A 27,517-nucleotide genomic window follows, 5' to 3' on the forward strand; every position below is an offset into this window, starting at 1 on the left:
TAAAATTTATGTACGGCTTTTCTCAGTAAATACTAAAACAAAAAGATTTCCCCAAGTTATTACAAAGTTATTCATAAACATTTAAAATGATTTCAATACATATCATCAAACCAAATGTCACCTTTTTCTCAGGAGCAGTCCCTGACCAACCTCACACTCCTACTCACATCCCTCACACCCCCAGGCATCCTGTAGCACCCTGAATTTCAACCAGGCATGATATTGCCTCTTGGGAGACATTTGGTAATATCTGGAAACATTTGCAGCTGTCACAACTGGAGGGGCACAATGCCCCCTGGTTGGTAGAGGCCAAGGATGCTGCTAAACATCCTACACTGCGCAGAACAGCCCCCACGACAAAGGGTTATCTGGCTCCAAATGCCACAGTCGAGAAGCCCACTCTATCACTGTTCTCATTCCCCACACCATTCACTGGTACCAGAATTGATGGTTCGGGGGGTTCCCTACTAAATGGGAGCTCCCTGGGAACTGGGTTTCAGGGTTGTTCTCTGCTCCAGCCCCAGCACCTAGAGGAGTGCCAGGTACACTTGACTCTCAAATCTTCCCCACCTCCCACTGCAGGTGGAAGATGCCAGGCCCTGACTAACAGATGAGCCTGAGAAAACAGGAGGACAGTTTCAAAATAAAAACAAAAATCACATTTATTGGTGAGTGTGCATACAATGAAAAGAAGAGACTCTCACACTTTCATGTGCTCACAAAATAATCTCCACTCCATCAGTGAAAGATTGGTTCTGCTACTTCTTAAAGACGTGCAAAATTTCCAAAGTTTAATAGATGGTCTTAATTATACCCATGCCCTAGTGTCCCAGGACAGATTGTAGAAAATGAAATCTCAACTGTTTCAAAGGATCAAGAACAAAATTCATACATTCTACAAAATTGATAAACTTACAGAAAAAAATTAATATTAACTAAATACTTCCCCTTCCTTCCTTCTAAATCACATGACAATTGATTTTCTCCCCCTAGTATCTACTTGGTCCACTCACCATCCTGGCTTCTTCTAACTACTAAGACCCACATCCTGGTCCCAGGGAAAGCACTTAAAACCTTATATTTTCAGAGCAATGGGGGGGGACGGACATCTAGTGGCAAAATCACACTGACTTTATTTCCCCATCAGGGAAACAAAAACCTATGTACCTCCAGAATTTGAAACCTTTGGAGGAACCAAAGAAATGTAGCATTTGGAGTTGAAAGATAAAAAACAAGAGGTAATCATGAAATGCTTCCAAGTGAAGGAATTTAAGTACCAAGTCAGATTTGCTGATTGTAAGTCCTATCCCACTGTTCCTGACAGACTTGGTGACCAAGGTATTTGTTGCCTGTCTACCTAATGAGAAATCTTAACAGATACAGGATTCATGAGGTCTAAAGAGAATATACAATTCTTAACTGTTCATTTCATACTTGGGAGAGAGCTCTGCTATGACCAGAAATATTGAGAAAATTTTAGTGTACAAAATTAGAACTTATTAACAATAAGGTTGACTACACACTGATAAGCTAGAGACACCCTACCCAGCACCACTGGCCTGCCGAATGCCGTGCAAAACTGACAGGAAAATCATCCTGGAGCTCAAAGGACTGACACAGTGAGGTCTGGCCATTGCCTTCTGCAGTCAAGGGCCTAAGGCCTTAGAGGGCCCTGCGCCCTAACGCACGTTGTAAAGGTTGTTCTCAAAGTAGATGTTGTCACACGCTTCGTAGCGCACTGCAGTTGCATCTCGGGAAGTTTCGGTCTCAGGCTCTTTGCTACAAAAAGAATAACATGAGTAAGAGAAGAGCAGGTCACTTCCACATAAGGAGCAGCTTGTTTGTTTATTTGCAACGCCAGAGCCCGTCGCACAAACTCTTCAATGACTGCAAGCTTCCAGAGCTGTGAATATTAAGTTGTGGGGAAGTTTGTTGAACAAGCAGGATTCAGAAAAATCCTAAGATGTATTCAGGCTATTCTCCTTCAAGAGATCCACATACTAGAATTTCTAAAACTCAAACATCTGAGACAGTTACCAGACATGCAACTGAAGGGCTAAGTCAAGGTGCACGTTCACGAAGGCGGCTAGGAAATGGTTTGGCTGCTGTTTCTCCAACTGTGGGGTGTGCCCTTTAGAGGGGTTATTAAATCTATATAGTGACCTACAGCCTGTGTTTAAGATAAACAAAGATTACACAATATCAGAGCGCACTGGATGTAGGAAAATAGTGTCGGTTCACATGCCTAGGTACTGGATCGTGGTGTCAAAAACCTTACTGTGTCTTTATGGTGAGAATTTGAAAGCCATGAGTTAGGTGTGTTTCCTAACACGTACACTCACGCAGCAAGTGTATCAAAAGGTTATGCATAGAGTTTTGACATAGCTGCTATTTTATAATTTGTACATAGTGATTGTTTTTATTGCCTGAGCCTGCCCAGACATGATATGAAATGTACTGAGTCTCTCTCAACTCAGATCTTTAAAGGAACCAGTCATACACGTGTGACACTGTTTAGGTGTCAATAGTTCAAAATGAGTCAGCGTGAAAAAGCTACCCCAAGTGTCATGAGAAATTCACCCTCTCTCCCCCTCTCTCTCTCTCTCTATTTGCTTTTTTATATCTTACAATATTTTCTACAATGAAGATTTTTAGTCCTGCTACCTGGACTAAAGATAGCAGGCTACTTGGGGTCGGTAGCAAGCAGTGGTTTCGAACCATTACAGGAGTTTGCTTACAGGACCCTGGGGCAAGAGGGGAAGGAAAGCAAAGGGGATTTAAGCTTTAATTGAGCAGTAGGGTGTATGTAAGATGTGGATGTAAAGAAATGTTGACAGTAAAAGGACAGAAATCCACTAAAAAGATGCTGTATTCCATGCCTTTCTGCCTGTAAGGAGTATTTTTTCCTTCTATTGTTGGAAGCAGATAGTCAAACTTTAGAAGTATGGGTTTTGGACTCCAAAAGACTAAGACTGAGTCTTTTACAGGCTGCATGGTGTGAACTTGGGTGTTGGTTAATGTTCCGAAACCCATTTTCCAGTCCACAAAGTGAGAATGAGAGTCCCTACTTCACAGGCTTATTGAGGTGGAGGAATGAGCGAGTCCGTTGACAGCAGCATTTAAGGAGCACTCACGGTGTGGTGGGTGTTGGTCAGGGCAAGGTCTGTGCGTTGGCTCATGTAATTAAGTCATAGGAGAGACTGACGTCCACGGAAACAGAACTAGGGGTGATGATGGCAGCCTCAGGGGGATGGCTGTGAGTCAGAGAGACCTGGCTGAAGGCCCGAGCTGACTAAAGGAAGCAGGCTACTTGGGGTCGGTAGCAAGCAGTGGTTTCGAACCATTACAGGAGTTTGCTGACAGGACCCTGGGGCAAGAGGGGAAGGAAAGCAAAGGGGATTTAAGCTTTAACTGAGCAGTAGGGTGTATTTACAACTATTTTACATCAAATGCCTATGAGGCCAGATAACAAATGAATGTAAAGGAGCAGAGCAGGCTGGGGGTGAATGACAGGGGAAGGGGACTGTGCAGAACCGGAGGCCCTGCCCCACCACAGTGCTTTTGCACTGCTTTGGGTTCGAGTTGTCTTCCTCCAGACCTCTGGCAGCGGCCACCACTGTCAGGGCTCACTCACACCGCCCAGGACCCTGGCCTCCCTTCCCCGTGGCATTTGCCTGGAAGCAGGGAAAGAACCCGGTGCATTTGCTTACATGTTCTGTCTGCTTTCTTTATCTCTTTGGGATATAATAGGCTTTCAGTAAACAAGGCACTGAATGAAATCAGGAACAAACCAAACAAAGCTTTCAAATGTAATTTCCCCAAACACGATTGTGATTCAGTCCCCTTACTCCAGAGGTTAGGGTTGGGTGCTGTTTCCGCAGCAGGTCCTGGCACAATCCCCGGGAAACGGAGAAAGCTAAAAGTATCACTGGAGCGTGTGGACAGCAGCGGGGGCCCTCATTAAACTAGAACTTCCAGGGTTCAGGACAAAGGAGAGGGACAGGCAGGAAGTTCATTGTTTAGAGTAGAAGCATCAAAGGGCATTGACACAAACCTTTCAAGCTTACCTTATTTGCAGCACCTTTCTTTTCACACATAAATATTCTAAATTGGGGAGGAGTTGAAGAGAAAATTAAACACGTCAGCCAAAAAGTTCATAAGACCTTTTCCTAAACATCTATGTTATTTCTGCTATTACTTTGATATGAACAAAATCTGTACAAAGCCAGAAGCTAAAAAAATTAAATTAAGAAAAATCGTTTTTTAAAAAAAAGAAAACAGATAAAACTCAGACTAGGCTCTTCTCCGGTAACTTCAGGTAACTCCTTTTGACAATGTTGGAGCCAAAGAAGCCCCAACATGCAAATTGTCTCATGCTCATTAATGGTTTAGTGTGTCACACACAAGCCCAAACTTACTTTAATGCAATTGTTAATGATTATATTTCATTTTTTTAAAAATGGAAGACTATGGTTCTTTCATGGAGTCTGCTTACACACACACACACACACACACCCCTGGTGGTTGGCTAGCTTTTAAACCCTTTACTCTAGCCTTAGCCCTGCAATCTGTTTCCCTTCCAGCATCTCACTTGCCTCTTCAGGTGAGTGAGTGTTGTAAGGCCCTCGCCAGTATTATCTGTCCTTCATGGGCACAGACACTGGGTCGTGAGGGGAGGAGGCGAGGAAGGGTGAGCAGATCATACTTAGGACAGTGGTTTGTTGCTTCCAAATCCCAACTCTACCCAGCAAACTCTTATTTCTTAGTATTTCATTTCTCCTATGGAAATTAAAATTTCATTTTTCCCCTTATGGTCAATATTTTCAAGAAGTAAAAGGAACAAGGTTATGAAACCAGGAAGTTAATGTGAAATCAAAACTACGTGGTGTGTGATGCTACTTGGACCCAGGCAGCTTTGCTCTAGAACCCTTGCTATGTTCACTTAGGCACAATCATGAAATGACTTACTTTTGGTAATTTTCGCAGCCATAATAGTGAGCAATATCATCGCAGTGATGGCGAGTCCAATGCAGAAATCCTTACTGGCGCTCCTCCACGTTTGTTTCAAGCACGTGTGCTAAGCAAATATCAGCAGATTGAAAAAGCATCTTGTTAGAAATATGGGTAGAAAACACTTCCTAAAATAACGTACTCAGACACATTTATTTTTACTGGCCCTTGTCTACTTCTAGATCATGAGAGGCAAGACCAAATGATCTCCTGAGGTTGTAATCACGGTGAAATTCTAAGACAGTTTGAAATTCAATATGTACTTGGAGATGGAAATATTTTATATCATGCTTGGAGTGGTATTTATATAGGTGTATATATTTGTCAAAGCTCAAACTGTACACTTCAAGGGGTGCTCTTTATTTTATGTAAATTACCCATATTGTTTTTTTAAATCAATAAGCTATATCCTCTATATTAAAAATGCAAAAACAATTTTTGTTCATATACAGGTTGACTGGGTGATGCTATCTGATGTTATCTAAATGTGCTCAATTATTACATTTTTATTGATACAGTCCTTATGTTTTTTAACTATAATTCAAACTTCTATCTATGTCTATATAAATGGACCTGGAAGCAGTTGCTTACAGACATGGCCCTGATTAACAATGAACTTAAAATGCTCTGCAATTGGGTAGAAATGCAGAATTTTGTTTAAATCTCCTTCGAATAAGCCTGAAATATGCCAGGCATCATGCCAGGTGCCTCTACCTAGCTTAACTCTGACACTGAAAAGATCCCACAGGGTAGATATTTTAAGAGAAAAGACAATCAGAAAGATGAAGCCTCTTGCTGCATAAAAGTTTAATATTGGAGCCAGAATCCTGGCTCTTTTACCTACTCACTTACTCAGTGGGACTTGCAACAAGTTATTTAGCTTCTCTGAACGTGTGTTTCCATGTCTGTTAAATTAAATAGGGTTCCTTGGCCCTGGCCGGCATGGCTTTGTGGTTGAGTACCGACCCATGAACCAAGAGGTCACTGGTTTGATTCCCCAGTCAGGACACATGCCCGGGTTGTGGGCTCGATCCCCAGTAGGGGGCGTGCAGGAGGCAGCGGATCAATGACTCTCATCTTTGATGTTTCTATCTCTTTCTATCTCTCTCTCCCTCTTCCTTCCTCCCTCTCTCTCTAAAAAATCAATAAAAACATATTTAAAATAAAAAATAAATAAATAGGGTCCTTGGCCCTCCCTGGCTGGGTAGTTTAGTAGGTTAGAGCATTGCCCCAATACACCAAGGTTGTGGGTTCAATCCCCAGTCAGGGCACATTCAAGAAGCAACCAATGAATGCATAAATACATGGAGTAACACACCAATGTTTCTCTCTTTCTCTCTAAAAAAATCAATTAAAAATTTTTCTCAAAGTTATTATTGTTTAAAAAAGAGGAAAAAGCTCATTCTTACATAAATAATATTTAGCACTTCATTGGGACACTACTGTTCAAAACGCCTTGGCAAACTAATTTCCAAACACAACACTGAACCCCAGGGTGTCTTCAGGCCTCTGCTAATGAAGCTGTGTGCGGTCTCTGAAAGAGGGCACAAAGTCAGGGCGAGTCGGAGCCTTTGGCAATACTCAAAGCCACCAGCCAAACTCCAAAACGGAGCCCAAGTGGTTTTTTCTGGGATATTCTATTTAAGTTATTGTTCAATCAGTCAACACAGTAGACATTCTTAATGGCAATATGTGGGTGTGTTTAATTGATTAGTAATTAATCCCTTACTATTGAGGATTGAGGTTGTTTATAACATTTTCATGATTATAATAGCAATGAATATCTCTTCCCATACATCTTCATGCATTTGTTCAATTCTCTCCTTAACATAGAGTCCAGGAAGTTGACCTACTGGGTCAAAATATATGCTGCATGTTTTCAAGATATCAGGGAGACATGTTGACATTTTCAGACTCAAGGCCCCAAAAGCCCATGATTTGGCTACTGCCTGTCGTGATCTTGCATCTAAATTGCTTCTACTTGCTGCTAAACTTAACTATCCTACAGGTAGCTCAGGTCAAGAACAACCACACTTTTCAGAATGTTGTGTGTTTTTTTCTAATTCAGCATAAATCTTGCCATATAGCAATAAAATAACCATTTCCATAGTGGTAGTTCTGATATTTAGGAGGCGTATACAAATTCAGCTCACTCCATCAGATCAATCAGTGTCTATGGATACAAGTTGTTAAAATTTTTCATATAACTCCTTCGTGGTGGTCTCACTGTCACTGAGATATACAACATAAAGTCATTTGACCCTATACTAAATAATCCCACTTTGCCTGAGCTTGAATTTCTTTTACTACAGCTGGACTGTCATTTCTCACCACTTGGACCCAAACTGTTCTCATACCTCAAACTTTTTTGATAGATGGTTCTAAGAGTTAAACATACAAAAGGAAAGTGGTGTGGTTTCTATCAGAGAGCCAAAATGAAAGGTCCTATTGAAAACTTATTTGCAAAGAGGAGTTTTTCATGAGCATCAAGAGACTAGGAACCCTTATCTTTTTCTCAAGCTCACTGTAGAAAAGTATAAGAACATCTCTCAAAATCACCAAGTTGTTTAAGACATTAATACCTTAATAAGTCATCAATGCTATGGAGATGTTCATGAATAAAAAAACTCTGCAGTGGCCTCAAAATTTCTATACAGAAGGCAATCAGGTGGGAAAAGGGTACTAGGGGCCTATGGTTAAGCGAGCACACTTCCACTTACATAATATTTTTGTTTGGAACGGCCTCCATGCCACCACAGCAACTCAAAGCATTTATTTCCCTAATGATAACTGAAGTCCTCCTGGGCATGTTGTGTTAACTCACTCTCCTTAAATTAGTTCATTCTTTTTTGTCCAATCTTTTGTCCAGGACAAAGTCTGTCGTGTGTGAGTGTTGTGTGTATGTGTGTGAGTAAAATCACTTTTCAGGCATCTCTAACAAACGGGTCTACCTCTGAGCTTGACCAATTAATCAAAGCAGCCCTACTTAAGAAACAAATTCTTTTCTTCTTTGTGTCTTAACTGGGAAGAGTCAATCTGTGGGCTAGCCTTACAGAAGTAACCTCTAAATATAATTTGCTTCCAGGGAGACAGACAAGTGAAGATGGCGAATGAAACAGGAAGGAACTGGCTTACAGTCTCATTGAACTGCCAACCGCCACCTGAAGGCTGAGTCACAGTGCTACTCCCACCTGCGCAACAAAAAGAAAAGTAGTTAGAAATATAAAAAAATATTGAATTTTCGTTACTAACACAAAATCTGTTCACATTGCTTTCTGGTGATAAATGAAAAGATGAATAAAAAATATGGCCAAATCCAGAAGGCATTGCAAGAGTTATACCAAGTGACTAGCAATTATTAATTTATTCTGTAAAGTATTATTCTGTAATTTGTTTAAGGTAAAAATAATTGTATTTATGCATGCATGCACAATATTAAGTGATTAAAATGTCTTCATTTTAATTCAAGCATATATTTTAAAAAAACAACACACAAACTTGTACTTTTATATGGTCCAAACTGAAAATGATATAAAGTCTCACTCTCTTCTTTCGTCCCATCTCTATCAATCCGCACACAAACTGGCTGATAGGTGACCATTTTTAATAGTTTTTTGTTTAGTTTGCTTTTTAAAATAATATTTTTTAATTTTTTAATACAGTTGACATGCAATACTATATTAGATTCAGGTGTCCAACATAATGACATCTATATAACTTATGAAAACCTCAAAAATCTAGTACCCACCTGGCACCATCCATAATTATTACAATATTATTGACTCTATTCCCTATGCTGTACTTTACATCCCTGGGACTATTCTGTAACTACCAATTTGTACTTCTTCATCTCTTTCCCTTTTTCACTCACCCCTGCCAACCTCCCTCCCGTCTCGCAACCATCAAAATGTTCTCTATGAGTTTGTTTCTGTTTTGTTTATTTTGTTTTTTAGATTCCACATATAACTGAAATCATATAGCATGTGTCTTTCTTTGTATGACTTATTTCACCTAGCACAATACCCTCTCGGTTCATACATGTTGTTGCAGATGGCAAGATTTCATTCTTTTTATGGCCGAGTAATATTCCAGTGTATATATGTACCACCTTTTCTTTATCAATTCACCTACTGATGGACACTTAGGCTGCTTTCATATCTTGGCTACTGTAAACAATGCCACCATGAACATATGGTTGTATATACCTTTAAAATTAATGTTTTGGGTTTCTTCAGATAAATACCCAGAAGTGGAATTGCTGGGTCCTTCTTTGTCTCATTATAGCCTTTGTTTTAAAGTCTGTTTTGTTTCATATATGTATTGCTACACTAACTTTTTGTCCATTTTCATGAAATATCTTTTTCCATCCCCTTAAAGTTTTAAATGTACACATTTTAATAGTGCTTTGAAATATCCACTTTGTAATAGAGAATATCTACTGCTGGCCTTCCTGAGGCAATTATAGGTCAAGCATAGAATTTTCTTTTTATTGATTATCTACGATGTGGCAAGGACTTTACAGCCTTACAATTTCCTTAATCTCATTCTATAGATGAGTAAACAGACCTCAATGGCGAAACAAGTTTCCAGCTCTAGTAAATGACCATATCCCTCAATATCTTTACATTACTTCTGTGTTTTCATTTTATTCATTCTGACAAATGTTTAGCCTAAGACAATATCTAGTTTTAGGCAATATCTACAATCTAGGCTCTGTACATGACTTGTATTATGACCTTAAGTAAGTCTTTCAGGTATGAGAACTGGATGATGCGGTAAAAAAAAGCATGGACTTGAGTCAGATAAGCTTTGAGTTTCATGCTGGCAATCTCCCTTGGGAGATTGCATACATGTATTGGTATGTATGTATATGTATATTTTTATATTTATTTCTAGCCAGGGTAACCTTGAACTACAACTACAAGCTGTAAATATAACCCATCTCATAACAACATCTAATTATTAAATCAGATAATACATTTAAAGTACTTTACACCATATCAGATAAATACAGCTATTCCCAAATATTATGATGTCATAATGGAAGAAGCAGTGGGGGAACACTGTGCAATGACTGCCAAACACCTTGCCCTTCAATCAGCATAAACATCCAGTGAAGAATGCAACCATTTGTCCTTGGGCACGCAGCTAGTACCTGGCAGTGGAATTGGGAGCTGTCTCCAAAAGAGAGCTATAGGGCCTCCCCAATCTGGCAATGGCAATAAATAAGGCCTGCATTGAAAGGATTAAATGAGATAACATGCCCAGTCAGAGTGGCTCAGTTAGTTGGGCTTCATCTTGTGCATGGAAAGGTTGGTGGTTCGATTCCTGGTGAGAGCACATAACTGGGTTGAGTATAGGATCCCAATTCCGGGCATGTAGGAAGGCAACAAATCGATGTTCTTCTCTCACCTCTCTCTCTCTCTCTTTCTCACGCTCTCTCAGCATATCTCCGATGAGGATTAAAAAAATAAAATTAAAATAAATGAGATATCATATGAAAGTCTCCCGGCACATACAACTGTCAAAGGTGGGTGGTGGGCCATACGACAAACAAAATCCCTTTCAGACATAACATTCTTTTTTTTTAATGTACCTTGTTTTTAAAAGAACAGTTCAGTTGAGAGCTGAAGAGCCCCAGTTATAACAAGTCCTTATGCTCTAGCACTGTTGCTTGATGTGTAAACAGACCTAACATTCTTTGCTTATGTGAGGCTGCAGCCCATGGGCACAGTGAGGATTTGCTTCAGAGCCTCAGATACCCTGCCATGGTGGCAGCCGTCAAAAGTCATGGGGACACAGCTGCTCCAGTGTCTGTTCCATCCTGGAAAGCTCTACCCGCACCAGGTTAGAGTGACGTGATATTTAGAAAATGATTCCCAACTCCCACTCTCTTCCTCCTCACACACCTCAAAGCGTGGGTGCAGCTGCGCCTACTGTTGTTGCCTTGTGTTTTTATCTATTTTTGTTTATGGGTCTGTAAACAGTTTGCACTAAGGATTCCACTTTCAAAACCATTATCTAATCCCAATTGAATATGTCCCTCTGTCACTCTCACTGCAGGTCCATTTTATTTTATTTTTTTTAATTTTTATTTTTTTTAACTATCATTAATGATTTCAGAGAGAAGAAGGGAGACGGAGAGAGAGAGATAGAAGCATCAGTGATGAGAGAGTCACTGATCGGCTGCCTCCTGCAAACCCCTGACTGGGGACCAAGCCTGCAACCCAGGCATGTGGTGTCACTGGGAATCAAACCACTATCTCCTGGATCCTAGGTCCATGCTCAAGCGCTGAGCCACGCCCGGCTGGGCTGCAAGTCCATTTTAAATTAACCATCTTCCAGGAATGATTGGCAAGAGTTAAGCCACACCGGGGCCCCCTACAGATTGGCAACTCCTGAGTACTCTGAGTCATACACAGGAGGAGTCTTGCAAGGTTTGACCTTGTTAAGACACAGCACAAGGACACACAGCCAGCTCTGCATTACAAAGGGCCTCAGCATGTGGCACTCCACACGCTTACCACCATGGGGCCCAGAGTTAGCTGGGAGAGATGACAGCCTTCAGTACCACCTTCCTCCACCATGGGGAAGACAGGTCAATCTTCCCTGTCACCAGAGTAGAGATTGCATGGGACCTGCCGAGAATGGGAAGAGTGGGGAGACTGTTTGGAGGGGAACAGCAGACTCTCTGTGGGGCACGCCTCTCTTTGGTGCCAGTTTGGTGTCCTCTACCCATCTCTAGGAGTCCACCTGCAAGCCCGACAAGGCAGCAGAACAGCCTCCTAGATGTATTCAGGCTCCGGAGCTGGGCAAAACGTAAACAGAGGTGGCTAGTGTGGTCTGGATTTCACTGTTTCACAGCTCTGGCCCACGGGAGCAAGCCCAGTAATAAATGTGGAGTCAAGACTGAATTTTCAGGAAGAAAATGAAGTTACCTGTTGGGCAAGAAGAGTCCAACGATGAGCTGGTCGCATTTGTTCCCTGTGCTGTGATAGGCTGGGTTTCTGCTGTCTGCACTGGAGACGATGAAGGAGTTTCTGAAATGGAAAGAATGAAAGAGCTCTGCTCTATTTGTGGAGAAAAATCTGCCCCCCACCCCCAACACTAACAAAACTAAAATCAGGAATTACATTCAACTCTTTCTCAGAACTTTATTCAGAGATAACACTGAGACATTGTACTGCCATCTGGATGTTTCATTATCAGGAATAAATTTGATGTCGACAATGATCTGAATAGTTTTCTATAGGCAGAATTATTTCACACTTTTCATACCCCTGGAATCTCCCAAAATATATGAAATCTACAACAGCGTATCTTATACAGGACACTCAATTGGGCTGTTATTCATGCAAATGACATTTCACTTTCACAAAACACTGATCTCTTCTCCCACCTTCACAACAACCCCAACCCGGACTTTCTGACCTTCTTCAAGTTCACGATCATCTGCCCACACATCTTACAGGGAGCTGCACGTATGGACCGGCACAGGGCACATCCTCACACCACTTAACGCCTTGCACTTTCTTCAAGGTGACTGCACTGCCAAGGTCTCAGCTTGGTAATGATCCACAGCCCTCAGAGCCAGGCTCCTGGGAGACCTTGACCCGGCTCCTTCTGCAGCTGCATTCCGCTCCCTCCTTCCCCAAGACTGATTTCCTGTGTTATCTGACTCATCTCCCATTTCTCACCAAGAAGCTCCACTAAGAGTCCTCCAGCACAGGGCTATGCCTCACATGCCCCTTTATAAAATCTGCACATTCCCTCCCCTGAGAGCACCACAGAACTTTAGAGCAAATTAGTGGCGCTGGCTGGGCAAGAATTCTCAAACCTGGGCTTTCCTTACTGCCTCTCATTGGTCTTTCTCTTTCTTCTTTCGCACCATAATTTCACATCTCAACATCACCCTTCCTTATGTTCTGAACCGATTTCATGTTTTCCTCCAATGCTAAACCCTGTACGAGGATGTGGCTCTCTTGAGGAACAAAAAACAGGGCAATACAAGAAGGTCAGGTGACCAGAGTCTATCCAACTTGGATCTGTGCAAAAGACCTCTTGACCTTAGCTCCTTTCCCAAGTTTCACTTTTTGTGGGCATCTTTTTTTGCTCCCCTGCTCCTGCTCCTGCAACTTACATCCAACCATTCCATGAATATTTTAGGAAACTGGCATGTGCTAGAGGCACTGAGCACAGGCAGGGAGTGGATGGAAAGCTAACTGTCTCTGCACTGAATTAGCTCCAGTGTTCACCTCCTTCTTATACTGTGAAGCTCAGCTCTAAACTCAAACTCCTCAGGAAGCTATCAGGGCAAAGATAAGGCTCAGATCATTTAATAATGCAATTAATACTCCCCAGGAGGCCACACAGACATAAAGCAACACTTTTCCTCTGGATCTCTGCTTTAAACAAAGTAAAAAAACTTAGGTATTTGCACTAAACCGAGTCCACTGATCTGCACACTTTTGCAAGCACACACTAAGTCAAACTAAGTATAAAGAAGCTAAATCAATGTTGAGAAAGTCAACAGATTCTCTAGTAGGTTCAGCTGCCTGGAGCAAAGCTCTTTTTCTTACAAACTTTTATGGCTCTAAAATCCCAGTTTTAACCTAAAGCCCTCTCCTCCAAACTCAGATCATAGCCCAAATGCTTCAGATCCCTCCTGGTTAAATATACACATGGTTCAATGGGGGTCAAGGAAAATCAATGTTCCATCAGATTTCTCTGGCTAAGAGGTTGAGACATCTCTGTTACTCTTCAGAATCCAGACCACCTCAAAGAGTCAGGCTTTGAGAATCTTCACTGAAAGTTATCTGTTTAATCTTAGAAATAGAAGGCTTGCACCTAAACTGGTTCTCAGGAGGCCAAGCTATTCCCCACCCATACGTCAAATTATTGTACATTTGTATTAAATCTAAACGCTAACCTATCAGAAATTTGAAGCGTGAAGCATGTAGCCTGAATTGAAAACAGGAGCCATACACTCTAAATCCCTGAAATCCTTAAATCCGATGTTTATTTTGTCATCAGTAAAAACAGCATTTTTTCCCATTTTTATGCTATATATTAAACTAAAGAATGCTAAAGGTTTCCCAGCCAGGCGTGGCTCAGCGGTTGAGCATCAACCTAGGATCCAGGGGATCAAGGTTCAATTCTCGGTCAGGGCACATGCCCAGGTTGCGGGCTGCAGGCGATCAATGACTCTCTCATCATTGATGTTTCTATCTCTCTCTCTCCCTCTCCCTTCCTCTCTCTGAAATCAATAAACATATATTAAAAAAAAAAAAAAAAAAAGAATGCTAAAGGCAAAACTATAAGTCACTGAATGACATAAAGACAGGATAATTAGCCTAGCTGGCGTGGCTCAGTGGTTGAGCATCGACCCGATTCCCAGTCAGGGCACGTGCCCAGGTTGTGGGCTGAATCCCCAGCAGGAATCGTGCTGGAGGCAGCCGATCAGTGACTCTCTCATCATTGATGTTTCTATTTCTCTCTGAAATCAATAAAAACATATTTTAAAAAAAGAAAAAAGACAGGATAATTTTATAAAGGCTTTTTCAGTGAGGATGTCAGAACAGGACAAATTCATCCTAATGTAACCTCGGTCAGTGCTCCTAATAGGAGGCACCATCCAGTGGTTATAAACACAGCCCCAAATTCCAGTGAATGGAGACGGAGTCCTGCCCCAACCACTTTCTAACCATATGCCTGTCAACAATGAACTTAGACTCTGCCTAGGTTCCCTCAGCTATAAAACAGGACTGAGTTCCACCATTACACAGGGTTGTCAGGAGAGCCAAGTGATATAATAATTGTAAAAAATTTCCTGTCACTTCGGACATGAGGAAATGTTAACTTCACAAAATCTTCACCTTGAATAGAGGGTCTTACTTCAGAGTGAACTTAAAGATCTTCCCTCAGAGCTACCTGTGAAGACAGAATCCCATTGCCCTTACCCTTGTTCTTGCCATTCCCTATATTTTCCTTAAAAACCTTTGACCAACTGAGTCAAATCCACACTATCCTCAGTAAATGTAAAAGGTCAGTAGCCTGGAGTTTCTTGGCTAATAATGAATTTCTTTGAAAATCCAATTTTAAAAAAGCAATGGGTCCCCTCACCCTGAAAATATTTATAAGTACAAAAAGCATGTATAATTTGGTACCTGGGTTCACATTTGGAATCAAGAGAAAAGCCTTACATTAGATTGTAACTCTGCCTTAACACATGCACTGAGTGGTCTCCAGCCTCTCATCAGAAGGCCCAGGCTTCAGAAACACATGGTTTTACCTGTCTTAAATTTCTGCGTGCTTGCAGGCATTGTAGGAGCAGAGGTAGAGGCCCTAGGTGATGCTGGGACACTGGTGACATTCGGTGGAGCTAGAAATCAACAGGAAAGCAGGATTAACCAAGCAGCAGGGAACGAGAGCTTTGTGCAGGGCCTGTACACACATCCAATGAGAGACGGTCCCCACGCAACACTGGCCACTAATCTCCCCTGAGCTCAGAGCTCCCGTCCTTAGTCTACTAGACTCTGACGGGTGGGCTGAGGCCAGGCCCGCAAAAAGGAACCAGCTGCATTGAAAAGTACATATCCCCGGAGGTCAGGGTTGGAAAATAACTCGGGTTATTCACCGAAGCACTTTGGAAACACCTGTCATGCATGTCATAGTTATGGATCTTTATACACTTTGGTGAGGTGGGGAAAATGTCTAGAGCCAGGGCAGGTCTTGTCCTCTCTCTGGTGAATGACTAAGACTTAAACCATAGTTCCCAGGCCCAGAATGTTCACCCAATAAATAGCCTTCATTTCAGTCAGCCTGAGGCTACCCTCCCAGAGTCCAGCACCCTCAATGAGGATTAACTCACACCGCTGGTATATGCAAGATCACACAGATGATTTACACATTATACATTTGGTGAATTAGACCATTAATGATTCCTTTCCAACTAAGAGATGAAAAGGTAATAACTTTGGCTGTTTCCATGATAGAACAGAATTAGGATTTCAAAGCACTTACAGATGGTCTCAGTTACCCAGAGAGAGAGCTGGCCCTGGAATTAAGCCCAAATACAGTGCCTGGCACAAAAGGCCATCAACGAACACCTGATCAACAGGGTGTACTTTTGTTTCTCACCAGACACCTTTGTAACTCACAAAAAGCTTCCTTGAATCTCAACACTACTAGAAAAAAAGATAACCTTTCTATAGGAGACCATTGGTTTGAAAGCTGTTCTTTTCAGAGATACGGTTTAATTTGAGATTGAGCCAATTTTTGCCTTGAAGTGAAAAAAAATTTTTTCAACAAATTTTTTGGAGTGTCCATTAAATGCAAGGCATTAGTCTAAAGCACAGGTCAGCAAACTTTTGGTAAAGGACAAGACTAAAGTGGAGTGGTGGACACACAATACAGTGTGCAGATGACATAAGATAGAATTACACACTTGAAACCCATATAATTTTATTAACCAGTGTCACCCCAATACATTCAATAGAAACTTTTTTGTAGTGTTAGAGTTTGGAAGCCATGGTCTTAGTGGCTATTGTTCTGTCAGTGTGAAAGCAGCCATAGACCGAACAGTATAATAATTGCATATGGCTCTTCCAATAAAACTTTATATGTAAAACCAGTGGTGGGTCAATTATCCTTGAGTGCAGGGTCTGACTTCAGTGAGAACTAAAAGAACTCCACTCAGATTTCCTGGTAAAGACAGAATCTCATTAACCTGACTCCTTTCCTCCAGCATTACCTAGATTTTCTTTTCTTTTTTTTAATTGATCTTTATTGTTGAAAGTACTACAGATGTCCCCCTTTTTCCCCCCCATTGATCCCCTCCACCCTGAACCCTCCTCCCCAGGCCTTCCCCACACTATTGTCTGTGTCCAAGAGTTATGCATATATACATAGAAATTCTTTGATTAATCTCTCCCCACCCACTCCCTCACCTCCACCTTCCCTCTGAGATCCCTCAGTCTGTTCCATGCTTCTCCGTCTCTGGATCTATTTTGTTCCTCAGCCTATTTTGTTTATTAGATTCCACATATGAGTGAGATCATCATTACCTAGATTTTCCTCATAAACTTGTGCTCAACTGGACCAAATCCCCATCATCCTCAGTAGATGTCCAATATCAGGGGGCTGGTGTTTTCACTGGGGTGGTGAATCCCTTTGAGAATCCAATTTAAAACAATAGGTCCCCTCACTCTGAAGATACATATTGGTACATTAGGTGCATGCAATATGGGACAAGGTTTTAAGACCACATGAGGCCAGGTGGAACGTAGGGAATAACCTTTAGCATTGGCTGTCACTCTGCCTTGATGCATGCCCTGGGCAGTCTACAAGCCCTCATTAGAAAGCCCACGCTTCAGAAACACATCAGTTTACCTGTCTTAAGGTCTGGTGTTGGTGCTGGCATAGTAGGAGCAGAGGTGAAGCCCCTAGGTGATGTTGGGGCACTGGTGACCTCAGGTAGAGCTAGAAATCAACAGGAAGGCATGGATTAATCAAACAGCAGGGAACAAGAGCTTTGTGCTGGGCCTGTATATCAACTCAACCAATGAGAGACCAACCCCAATCTCAGTATCCTTGCCATTCACAATTAGAATATGAAAGGGGGGCCACTAAAATTGGCTGGTAAAAACGAATACCTGTATTGAAAGGTATCGTTTACAGAAGGTACAGAGGTGGAAAGCTTACCCTGGATTTGCACTGCGCACTTTGAAGAGAATAGCCATACTTGGGGAGGTGAACACACAATACAACATACAGATGATGTGTTATAGAATTGTACACCTGAAATCTATATAATTGTATTAACCAATGTCACCCCACACATGCAAATTAATTGATTAATTAATTTAATTTAATAAGAAAAAGTAAGAATAGTCATGCCTGTCAGGTTTATGTACCTTCATAAACATCTGTGAGGTGGGGAAAATGTCTAGAACCTGTACCTGTCTTTGTCTTCTCAGTGGTGAATGACTAAGACTTAAACAGTAGTTCTCAAGCCCAGGATGGTTACAAATAAATAGCATTCACCCCCGTCAGTCCTGAGGATACCCTCTCAAAAAACCAGTACCTTAAATGAGGATTAACCCCCACGCACCAGCATACGCAAGATCACAAGAAGAATTTATACAACATACATTTGAATAGAAGGTGAACTAGGCCACAGGCAATAACTGACTCTTTGCGGTCACAAGTATAGTTTTCAGACCACATACAGAAGGTCTCCAACTACCCAGGAGAGAGAGCTGAAGCTAGAATTAAGACCAAACACAGTGCCTGGCACAGAAGCAGACCAATAAGGGCCTGATTAAACAATGTGTACACTTTTTTTTTCACCAGGCACCTTTTTTCCTGCAAGAAGCTTCTTGACCTACCTATAAAAGAAAAACCCTGGGTAGGAGACAATTGGTTGGGAAGCTCTTCTTTGTAAAGAGATCCCATTCAATTTAGAATTGAGGCAATATTTGCCTTAGAAGAAAAAACTTTTTTTGAACAAATATTTGTGAGTGTCTATTACATGTAAAGCATTAGTCTAAAGTAGAGGTCAGCAAACTTTCTGTAAAGGGTCTTGTCGTAAATTATTTAGGCTATGGGGACTCTATGGGCTCAGTGGCAGTTGCTTAACTCTCAGGATGAAAGTAGCCACAAAGAAGTATAATGACTAGGTGTGGCTGTTTGAATAAAAATTTGTTTATAAAACAGGTGATGGGCCAGTTTTCCAATCTTATCGGGCCCTGGGGCGATAATTTGCTGACCTTGACCTAAAGAGCAGTCAGAGGCTTTTAAGAGGAGTGCAATCCAATCCCCTCCCTACAGTTTAAAATCTAATCTAGAGAGGAAAAGCAAGCCTACAAAAAACCTGATCAAAGAAGCACAAGGAACATCAGGTTATCTAATGAACCTGTTTTCTTCAGTGGGAAATAGTTTACCCAGAGAGCAACCAGGAAACTAAGGAGAGATGCTGATGAGGAAAAGCTCTAACAGAAGGTTGAAGAAAAACTCAGACTGTGAAAAATGCAAAAACAAAATAAAACAAAAACCAAAAAACCATAAACTAGAGGCAAAGAATAACTTTGGCTCAGTTATAGACCCACTTCTAACTGGATAGAGCAATGGCATTGTAAATACCTGCCCATTAAAGGATTGGTAGGCATTATAAAAATTTCCTAGTGATTTCTTTTGATATTATTTTTTTAATTAAGCCAGATAAAGATGATTTTACAGCTCCAAAAAGCTGTAATCATACTCTCTTCTTCACGTGCTCCCTCCTCACCTCTCTCTATAGCCCACTATCTCACCAGCTTCTTAGGCTTTCTCTGAATTGGCTCCTAGATACAGTTCTCCAATAGTCAGCTGTTTTCTCCACCTGAATTGAACCTTATCTTACTTGCCTTCATAAGGGAAACAAGCCAATTCCAAAAGTTGGGAGATTACAAAATAAAGCTTCTCTTAATCAAGAAAAAAATAAAGACATAAGTTATGAAGGCCACAGGTATTGGATTCTACTGTCAACATAAGACCTTAGTGGAAGGAAAATCACTAAGAAGGAGTTGCAGAAACCAGGACATCCTCAAGAACCTCTTTCTTTCATCAATAGATAAGGCTAACTTCCCGGATTTGGGGATTTCATGAAACTCTTAAAACCTACTGGTGAACAGTTGTTGAGAAGCAAATGTTTTCCTCTTACAATACAGTCACTTCAATGTACATGCAACAAGACTGATCTGACGATTGTTATTGTTGGAGATGTATCTACTTGTTGGTACATACAGCTATAAAATAGGATTGAATCACACCTACAATGTACAGCGATACCAGAAGAATTAAGTGACATAATACTTGTAAAGGACTTAGCACGGTTCCTAACAAAGGAAACAGAGTATTATATTCACTGAAATCTTGTCCTCGAGTGCAGGGTCTGACTTCAGAGTGGACTAAAGGATCTCCGCTCAGAGCTGCTTGTGAGGATGGATCTATCGCATTGCCCGGCCCTTCATTTATGCGCTCCCTAGACTTCCCTCATGAGCGTATGCTCAGCCGGGCTAAATCCACACCATCTTCACTAGATGTCAAGATCAGTGGTGTGCAGTTAGTTGGCTAATAATGAACACCTTTGATAATCTGATTTAAAAAACGTGGGCCCCCCCACTCTAAAAATATTGATAGGTACAAAAGGCGGCTGTAATATAGAACAGTGGTTCACGGATACTGTAAGGCCATGTATTGAACCCAGGAAAGAACCCTTATCTTAGATTGTGCCTCTGACTTAACACATGCCCTGGACAATCCACATCTCATTAGAAGGCCTCCTCAGAACCACATCAGTTTACCTGTCTTAAGGCCCGGTGCTGGTGCTGGAGTTGTAGGGGCAGAGGTAGAGGCCCTAGGTGATGTTGGGACACTGGTGGCCTTAGGTGGAGCTAGAAATCAACAGGAAAGCACAGATTAATCAAAGAAGCAGGGAACAAGAGCTTCGTGCAGAGCCTGTACACCAACATAAACAAAGAGAGACTGTCCCCACGCAAAACTGGGCACTAGTCTCCCTTGAACTCAGAGTTCTCATTTTTGGCCAGCTAGATAGAATCTGATAGGGGAAGGCTTGAGACAGGCTTGCAAAAGAAAAACAGCTGTATGAAAGGTATATATTTTGGGAGGTTCAGAGGCAAAAAGGATACCCTGCATCTGCAATGAAGCACTTTGAAAAGACCAGCCATGTCTGCCTGATTTATGTATCTTCATAAACATTCTGAGGTGGGGAAAATGTTTAGAGCCTAGACCTCTCAGTGTCTTCTCAGTGGTGAATGACTAAGACATTTTTTGTCTTTATTTTATTTCATTTTATTTCTTTATTTTATTATTTTTTCCCCATCACCATTTCCCCCCTATACCCTCCTCTACTTTCACCCACCCCCAAGTCCCCACCGCCACAATCATCACACTGTTTTCCACGTCCTTAAGTCCTTTCTCTCTGTTTTTTGGGGTTTTTTTGCACAGTCCCTCCAGGCCCAGAATGTTTACCAAATAAATAGCATTCATTTCAGTCAGTCCTGAGGGTACCTGCCCAAAGGAACTGAACCCTAAATGAGGATTATCTCTCACCATTAGCATCTGCTAGACCACACAGACAATTTTTACATTTGGCTAGCAGGTGGACTTGACCACAGGAAATAGCTCTGACTCATTCCAGAGTCAGAGGGGGTGTAGGATTCCAAACCGCTTACCCAGAGACAGAGCTATAACCAGAATTAAGAGCAAACATGAGGCCTGGCACAAAAGCAGGTGGATAAAGGCCTGACTCAAAACTGTGCACTTTTTTTTTCTCACCAGGCACCTTTTAATCCTGCAAGAAGTTCCTTAGATCTCGACTCTCTCAACTATAAACAAAAACCCTTGAACTGAGTAAAACTGGTTGGAAAGCTCCTCTATCTGAGAGCTCCGATTCGATTAGCAATCCAGCCAATGTGTGTGTCTTGAAGAGGAAAAAAACTGCTTTTCAACAAATATTTGTGTCTATTACGTGCAAGGCATTAGTCTTGAGCTGGGGTCAGCAAACTTTCTATAAAGGGCCAGACAGTAAGTGTGTTAGGTTTGGGGGGCCCTGTGGTCTCAGTGTCAGTTGCTCAAGTCTGTCGGTGTGAAAGCAGCCATTGAGCAGATAGTACAATGAAAGGGTATGGCTGTTCCAACAAAACTTTATTTGACCTGGCCCCAGGGCTATCATTTGCTGCCCTTGATTTAAGGTGTAGTCAGAGCCTTTTAAGGAAAACACAATCCAGTCCCCTTCCTCTAGTTTAAAATCTAGAGAACAAAGTAAGTATGTAAAAAATGTGGTAGAAGGAGCACCAGGAGAGAAGGAAACCTGATCAGATTGTTTCATGAACTCGTTTTCTTCAGTGGAAAATACTTTCCCCAGGAAACAGCCAGGAGAGTATAAGAAAGATGCTGGGAGGAAGGGCTGTGGTAGAAGGGGGAGAGTAAATAAACAGCCTGTGAAAAATGCAGGAAAACTGAAGCCCTGAAGTGGCTGTTGTAGACAGAGACTCACTGTGGCTTCGCTGTGAGTGTAAGAACTTCCAAGCCTGTAGAGAACTTTTACAAAGACTCATTTGAGCCAAAAGCGAGGATTTCTACAGACTGAGATCAGTGCTTCGGAGAATATCAGTTTGCAGTTCCTTTTTATGCACCTGGGATTAAGGAGCATATTTAAGGAAGATTACGTGCAGGTAAAGGAAGCACACAGGATGGGATTACAAAGTAGGTAAGGCTATAGGCTCTCTGGAGAGGTCTGAAAAGGTGGTCAGGTTATTAGAAGGAGGGAACTGAAAGGGGGCATTTCAAAGGTGTTTTAACCTAGATGCACAGAAACGAAGGACAGGGCTTGCTTAAGGCAAAGGTAAGTTTTTAGTTAAGTTGTATAACTGAGGCATGACTACTCACCATGACTTGCCCAGTTAGGAATTTATGATGAGATCACTCTGTGAGGTTCCTTTCCATAGAACCCCTTCTTTCCTCCACAACCCGCTATCCACTGGATAGAGCAATGGCCTTATAAATACCCACCTATAAAAGGATTGGTAAGCACTATAAAAAGCTCCTGGTGATTCCTTTCCATATCATTTTTTTAATTCAGCCAGATCCAAAAACTGTAATCATAATCTCTTCTTCATGTGCTCCCTCCTCACCTCTCCATAGCCCACTATCTCACCAGCTTCTTAGGGCTTTCCTGAACTGCCTCCCAGGTGTTGTTTCCCAGAGTCAGCTGTTTTCTCCACCTGAACTCACCTTATCTTACTTGCCTTCATAAGGGAAATAAGCCAATTCAAAAAGTTGGGAGATTACAAAACAGTTTCTCTTCATTAAGAAAAAAATAGAGCCCTAGCTGGTTTGGCTCAGTGGTTAGAGCGTCAGCCTGCGGGCTGAAGGGTCCCGGGTTCCACTCCAGCCAAGGGCATGTACCCTGGTTTCAGGCTCAGTCCCCGGCCCCTGTTAGGGCCTGTGCGGGAGGCAGCCAATGGAAGTGTCTCTCTCACATTGATGTTTCTTTCTCTTTCTCTCTCTTTCCCTTTTACTCTCTGAAAAGCAAAGGAAAAAACATGTTCAAGTGAGAATTAAAAAATGAAAAAATAGAGACCTAAGTTGTTAAGGCCACAAGTATTGGGTTCTACTGTCAATATGAAACCTTAGTAGAAGGAGATTCATTAAGAAAGAGCACCAGAGCCCTGGCCAGGCAGCTCCATGCGTTAGTGTAGTCCCGCTATGCCATGGTTGAAGTTTCCATCTTGGGCCAGGGTGTGTATTAGAAGCAACCAATGAGTGGAACAACAAATCAGTGACTCTCACTCTCTCTCCCTTTCTCTCTCTCTCTAAAAATCAATCAATAAATTATTTTAAAAAAGAAAGAGTACCAGAAACCAGGAAATCCTTGACAACTTACCTTTTTCATTAAATGTTAAGGCTATTAGCATGTCCACATCAAAAGGTGTAAATTTCCCAGGTTTCTGGATTTCATGAAAATCTTAAAAGCAACTGATAAACAGTTTGGGGGATGCAACTGTTTCCATATTGCAATAAAATCATTTTAAAGTTTAAACAACTAATGTTGTGCCTGGCTGGCATGGCTCAGTGATTGTGCATTGACCTAGGATCCAGGAGATCGCAATTCAATTCCCAGTCAGGACACACGCCCGGGGTGCAGGCTGGATCCCCAGGAGGGGGCGTGCAGGAGGCAGCCGATCAATGACTCTCTCATCATGGATGTTTCTATCTCTCTCTCTCTCCCTTCCTCTCTCTAAAATCAATAAAGACATAACAAATAAATAAACAAACAACTAATTTTGTGATATGAGGTGGCACATACTTCAGAAAAATCCAAGATAGGGCAGAGTGTGGGGGTGGAACAATCTGTGCTTACATAATGTATATGCAACAAGATTGAGCTGATAAACGTGAAAGCTAGATGATGTTTCCTTTCCGCTTGACAGTATCTTATACAATATTACCTAATTTATACATTTGAAATTCTCCACATTTGTTTTAAAATGTTGAGAGGTCATTTTATAATTTTTCTAAGACATCATCTCAGAGAAAAAGTGCAGTTGTTACACTGAATAAATTCAGCTTGAGCAAAATGTTCACTGCCTTTCCCAGTGGAGCAGAGAAGGCTTCTCATGAACTAAGCAGCATTTTGGGGGTTTTTGTTTGTTTGTTTTTCTTTAATCCTCACCTGAGGATATTTTTTTCCATTGCTTTTCAGGAGTGAAAGAGGGAGAGAGACAGGAACATCGATGTGAGAGAGACACATCGATTGATTGCCTCCCAGATGCTCCCTGACCGGGACCAGGGATCAAGCCTGCAACTGACATTCCTGCCCTTGGCTGGAATCAAACCCAGGACCTTTCAGGCCACCGGCTGACGCTCTAACCACTGAGAAAACCAGCCAGGGCAACCAGCATTTTGGAAGCACTGCTTTAAGAGACAGTTTACTGACTGAGAAGATCCTCTCGCCTATGTCCTCAAATCAAGGGTGTTTTTAACACTTCATTCTACACAAATAAGTAATTCTATTTCCCAACAGTTATTAAAAAACGGGAGTGTAGGACACTCCTCTTTCTTTATAAGGGAACACAATAGTGCTACCAAACACAACATCTCAGTTCAGGTGCATGAAGTGATCAAAGGGAGGGGGGAGACAGGCTCACCTGGCTTTATCTCCACTGATATGCTGATTTTCAAGTCATTAAACCACCCTGAGCGCTCCACTCGGCAACAATACACGCCACTGTCAGACTGGGCTGCATTTTCTATGGTTAGAGACACGTTCCCTTTGGAAATGAGTCCCTTTAGCTCATAACGCTTGTCCTTCCGAAAGGTGACACGGTAGCCATCAGTCCAGATGATTTCATTTGAGCATTTAAATACAGAACATCCCCCTCGGCCCCAGCACATGGTTGTGACTTCACGAGCTGTTGAGTAGGTGCAGGGTAGGGTGACAGGCTGACCCACCACTCCACTCACACGGGCCTGAGAAACTACTGCATCTGCAAATAAAAAACAGAGCATGAGGCCTCAATATTCTAATGTTACATTTATTTCCACTTTTGTCTCTTTATATCATTTATTTCATTTGTAATCATGTGGCTTTATATCTTGAATCTAAAAATTTTATTATGTTTTTCTGTTGTCATCTTTATCAGCATTTTGTTTTTTGATAGTTGTAAATAACACCTAATTTAAACTTCTTTCTTTATTTAGGATTGTTTCCCAGTAGGATAAACTTCTAAAAGAGAAATTATCAGGATAAAGAGCAGAAATATTTTTATCTTTTTTTTTTTTTTCAAATTTCTTTCCAGAATGTTTGAACCAAATGACACTCCAGCGGTACATGAGCAAGTATTTTATTCTGTGTTTCACAGGTATCTATTTATTAAATCACAATGCATACATGTTGTTTTTTTCCCTTCTTTGGATCCAATCACTGTCTAAATTGAAATATATTTGAAAATTCTATTGCACTTAAAGTCTTAATTTTTACTGCAATTTTTTTTTAATATTTTTTTTAATTGACTTCAGACAGAGGAAGGAGAGAAGGGGAGAGAGAGAGAGAGAGAGAGAGAGAGAGAAACATCAGGCGAGAGATGAGAGAGCATCATTGATTGGCTGCCTCCTACAGGCCAGGCCCTCTACTGGGAATCAAGCCCACAACCAGGGCATGTGCCCTGACCAGGAATCAAACCATGACATCCTGGTTCATGGGCCGATGCTCAACCACTGAGCTACATAGGCCAGGCTTTAGTACAATTTTAAAAATGTCTTTTGCAAATGAAGTCACCTAACTATCCGTCTCTCATAAAAATAAGCAAGGCTAATGTTTTGTTTCAAGTGTTGTTGGCTTCAAAGCAGAAGTCTAATAAACTCCAGAAATCAATTTTTAGAAAATGGGTTTCTAATACTTCCAGGAGGAGCTAAGGCTTATCATGAACTTGAGGATGGTCCAAAAAAATTTAAGTAGGAATCCGTTCTCATGAGTGCATGAGAGCCAGCACTTGAGCAAGGCCCACTTCCTCTGGCGAACCCGGAGAATCAGAACATTCAGTCAGGTACTAAATTATGCCACTTAAAAAACAACAACAAACCTCTCTCCTGTGCTAATGGCATTAAAATCCTATATTGTCTTCATAACAATTAAACTGCACAAAATGTACAATGAAAGACTCGTCTCTTTTCCATCTTATCCCCATTTCTTCTTTAAATCACCTCCTACCCCATGATAACACTGCCACTATTTCTACATACGTATGAGAAGTCCATGCATACACAACTACCCACCCACCTCTTTTTTGTTTAAACACCACTGGCCTCAGATGACACACTGTTATACTTGGCCATGGATTTTGTAATTCATAGCATTTAAGCAATTTCTTTGGAGTAAGATTCCAGCCTGGTTCTTTGCTCACTAGTTGACCCGTTACCTTCCAACAGAGCCCAAGCACATCCATCTTCCTCCACCACCCCCACACTGCCCCACGCTCAGGGCTTCCAGCCCCAGCCCAGCCATCCACTTACCTGCCCAGAGTAGCACGAGGCTTGGGAAGGCTGCCCAAGGGAGCATGATGACACAGCCTAAAGGAAAGAGAAAGGACTGTTCGGTGTGCCCCCACCAGATGGCATGGGAACAAGTCTGATTCTCAGGTTGCCGCTTTTCCTTTCGCCCTGACTGGGTGGATCACGTGAGCCTACCCTGCCCGCTATGGGTGGGAGACCACATACAATGGCTTCAGGTCTCTGTTAGCTCAGGGTGGCTGAGGGCTCCGCACCTCCAACAGACTGGCCAAGCTGTCCTCGGAAGCAGCCCCTTATTTCTCAGCTCGTGCTCCACACATAAAGTCCAAACTGACTCCTGATGCTCACACAGGAGATTAGGGAATAAATAGGAAGGAAACCAGAGCCAGGCTCAGTAGGGGGGACACCAGAGCAAAGACCAGTCTTCCAATGGTAGTGGTGCACTTACCCTTGGCCTCTGAGATGACAGTCAACTGGCCCTCTGGTGAGTAGAGAGTACTTCTTGCCCTGTGGACATGATGGTAGTCCCCAGCCTCAGTTATATTGCCAAGTTATCTATTAACAAGAATTAATTCAGAACGTGAATCACTGTGTTTCACCATTCATGCTACGGGAAGCAACGGCTCAGACTGCATTTTAATGAATGATGTCAGGAGAATATTTCAGAAAGCAGAATCTGAACCAGACTTGGTGTTCATAGACACAGGCACAGAGAAAAGCCCCCAAAGTGAAAATCTACCTTCGTAAAAGGAGGGCAGAGACTGAGAAAAGAAGCAGGCCACCCCAGTCTGGCAACAGTTTAGTAAGAAAAACTTACATACAAGGCTCCTCTCGGGTGGCTGCAAACAAAATGGATCCCCACACTTCTTGGCAGGGACCAAATAATTACGTAAAGGGTGGGGAGAGTCAGAGATACTACTTCATGAATGCTACC

The 27,517-nt window shown here is 41.9% G+C and overlaps 1 protein-coding gene across 1 annotated transcript; it reads right to left on the bottom strand.

Moving 5' to 3' along the window:
• HAVCR1 (hepatitis A virus cellular receptor 1) lies at positions 1 to 27,132 on the bottom strand. The gene is made up of 11 exons (XM_081136699.1): positions 27,032 to 27,132; positions 26,587 to 26,643; positions 24,723 to 25,061; positions 20,355 to 20,444; positions 17,401 to 17,490; positions 15,302 to 15,391; positions 11,949 to 12,050; positions 8,146 to 8,201; positions 4,969 to 5,077; positions 4,068 to 4,104; positions 1 to 1,779 (listed from the first exon to the last, which is right to left on the bottom strand). The coding sequence occupies exons 2-11, from the start codon at positions 26,630 to 26,632 to the stop codon at positions 1,680 to 1,682; spliced, it is 1,059 nt and encodes a 352-aa protein (XP_080992825.1). The 5' UTR covers positions 26,633 to 26,643; positions 27,032 to 27,132; the 3' UTR covers positions 1 to 1,679.
• Between the last annotated feature and the right edge of the window lie 385 nt (positions 27,133 to 27,517).

The sequence above is a fragment of the Miniopterus schreibersii genome (genome assembly GCF_964146895.1).
Source record: "Miniopterus schreibersii genome assembly, chromosome: 4".
Classification (NCBI taxonomy): domain Eukaryota; kingdom Metazoa; phylum Chordata; class Mammalia; order Chiroptera; family Miniopteridae; genus Miniopterus; species Miniopterus schreibersii.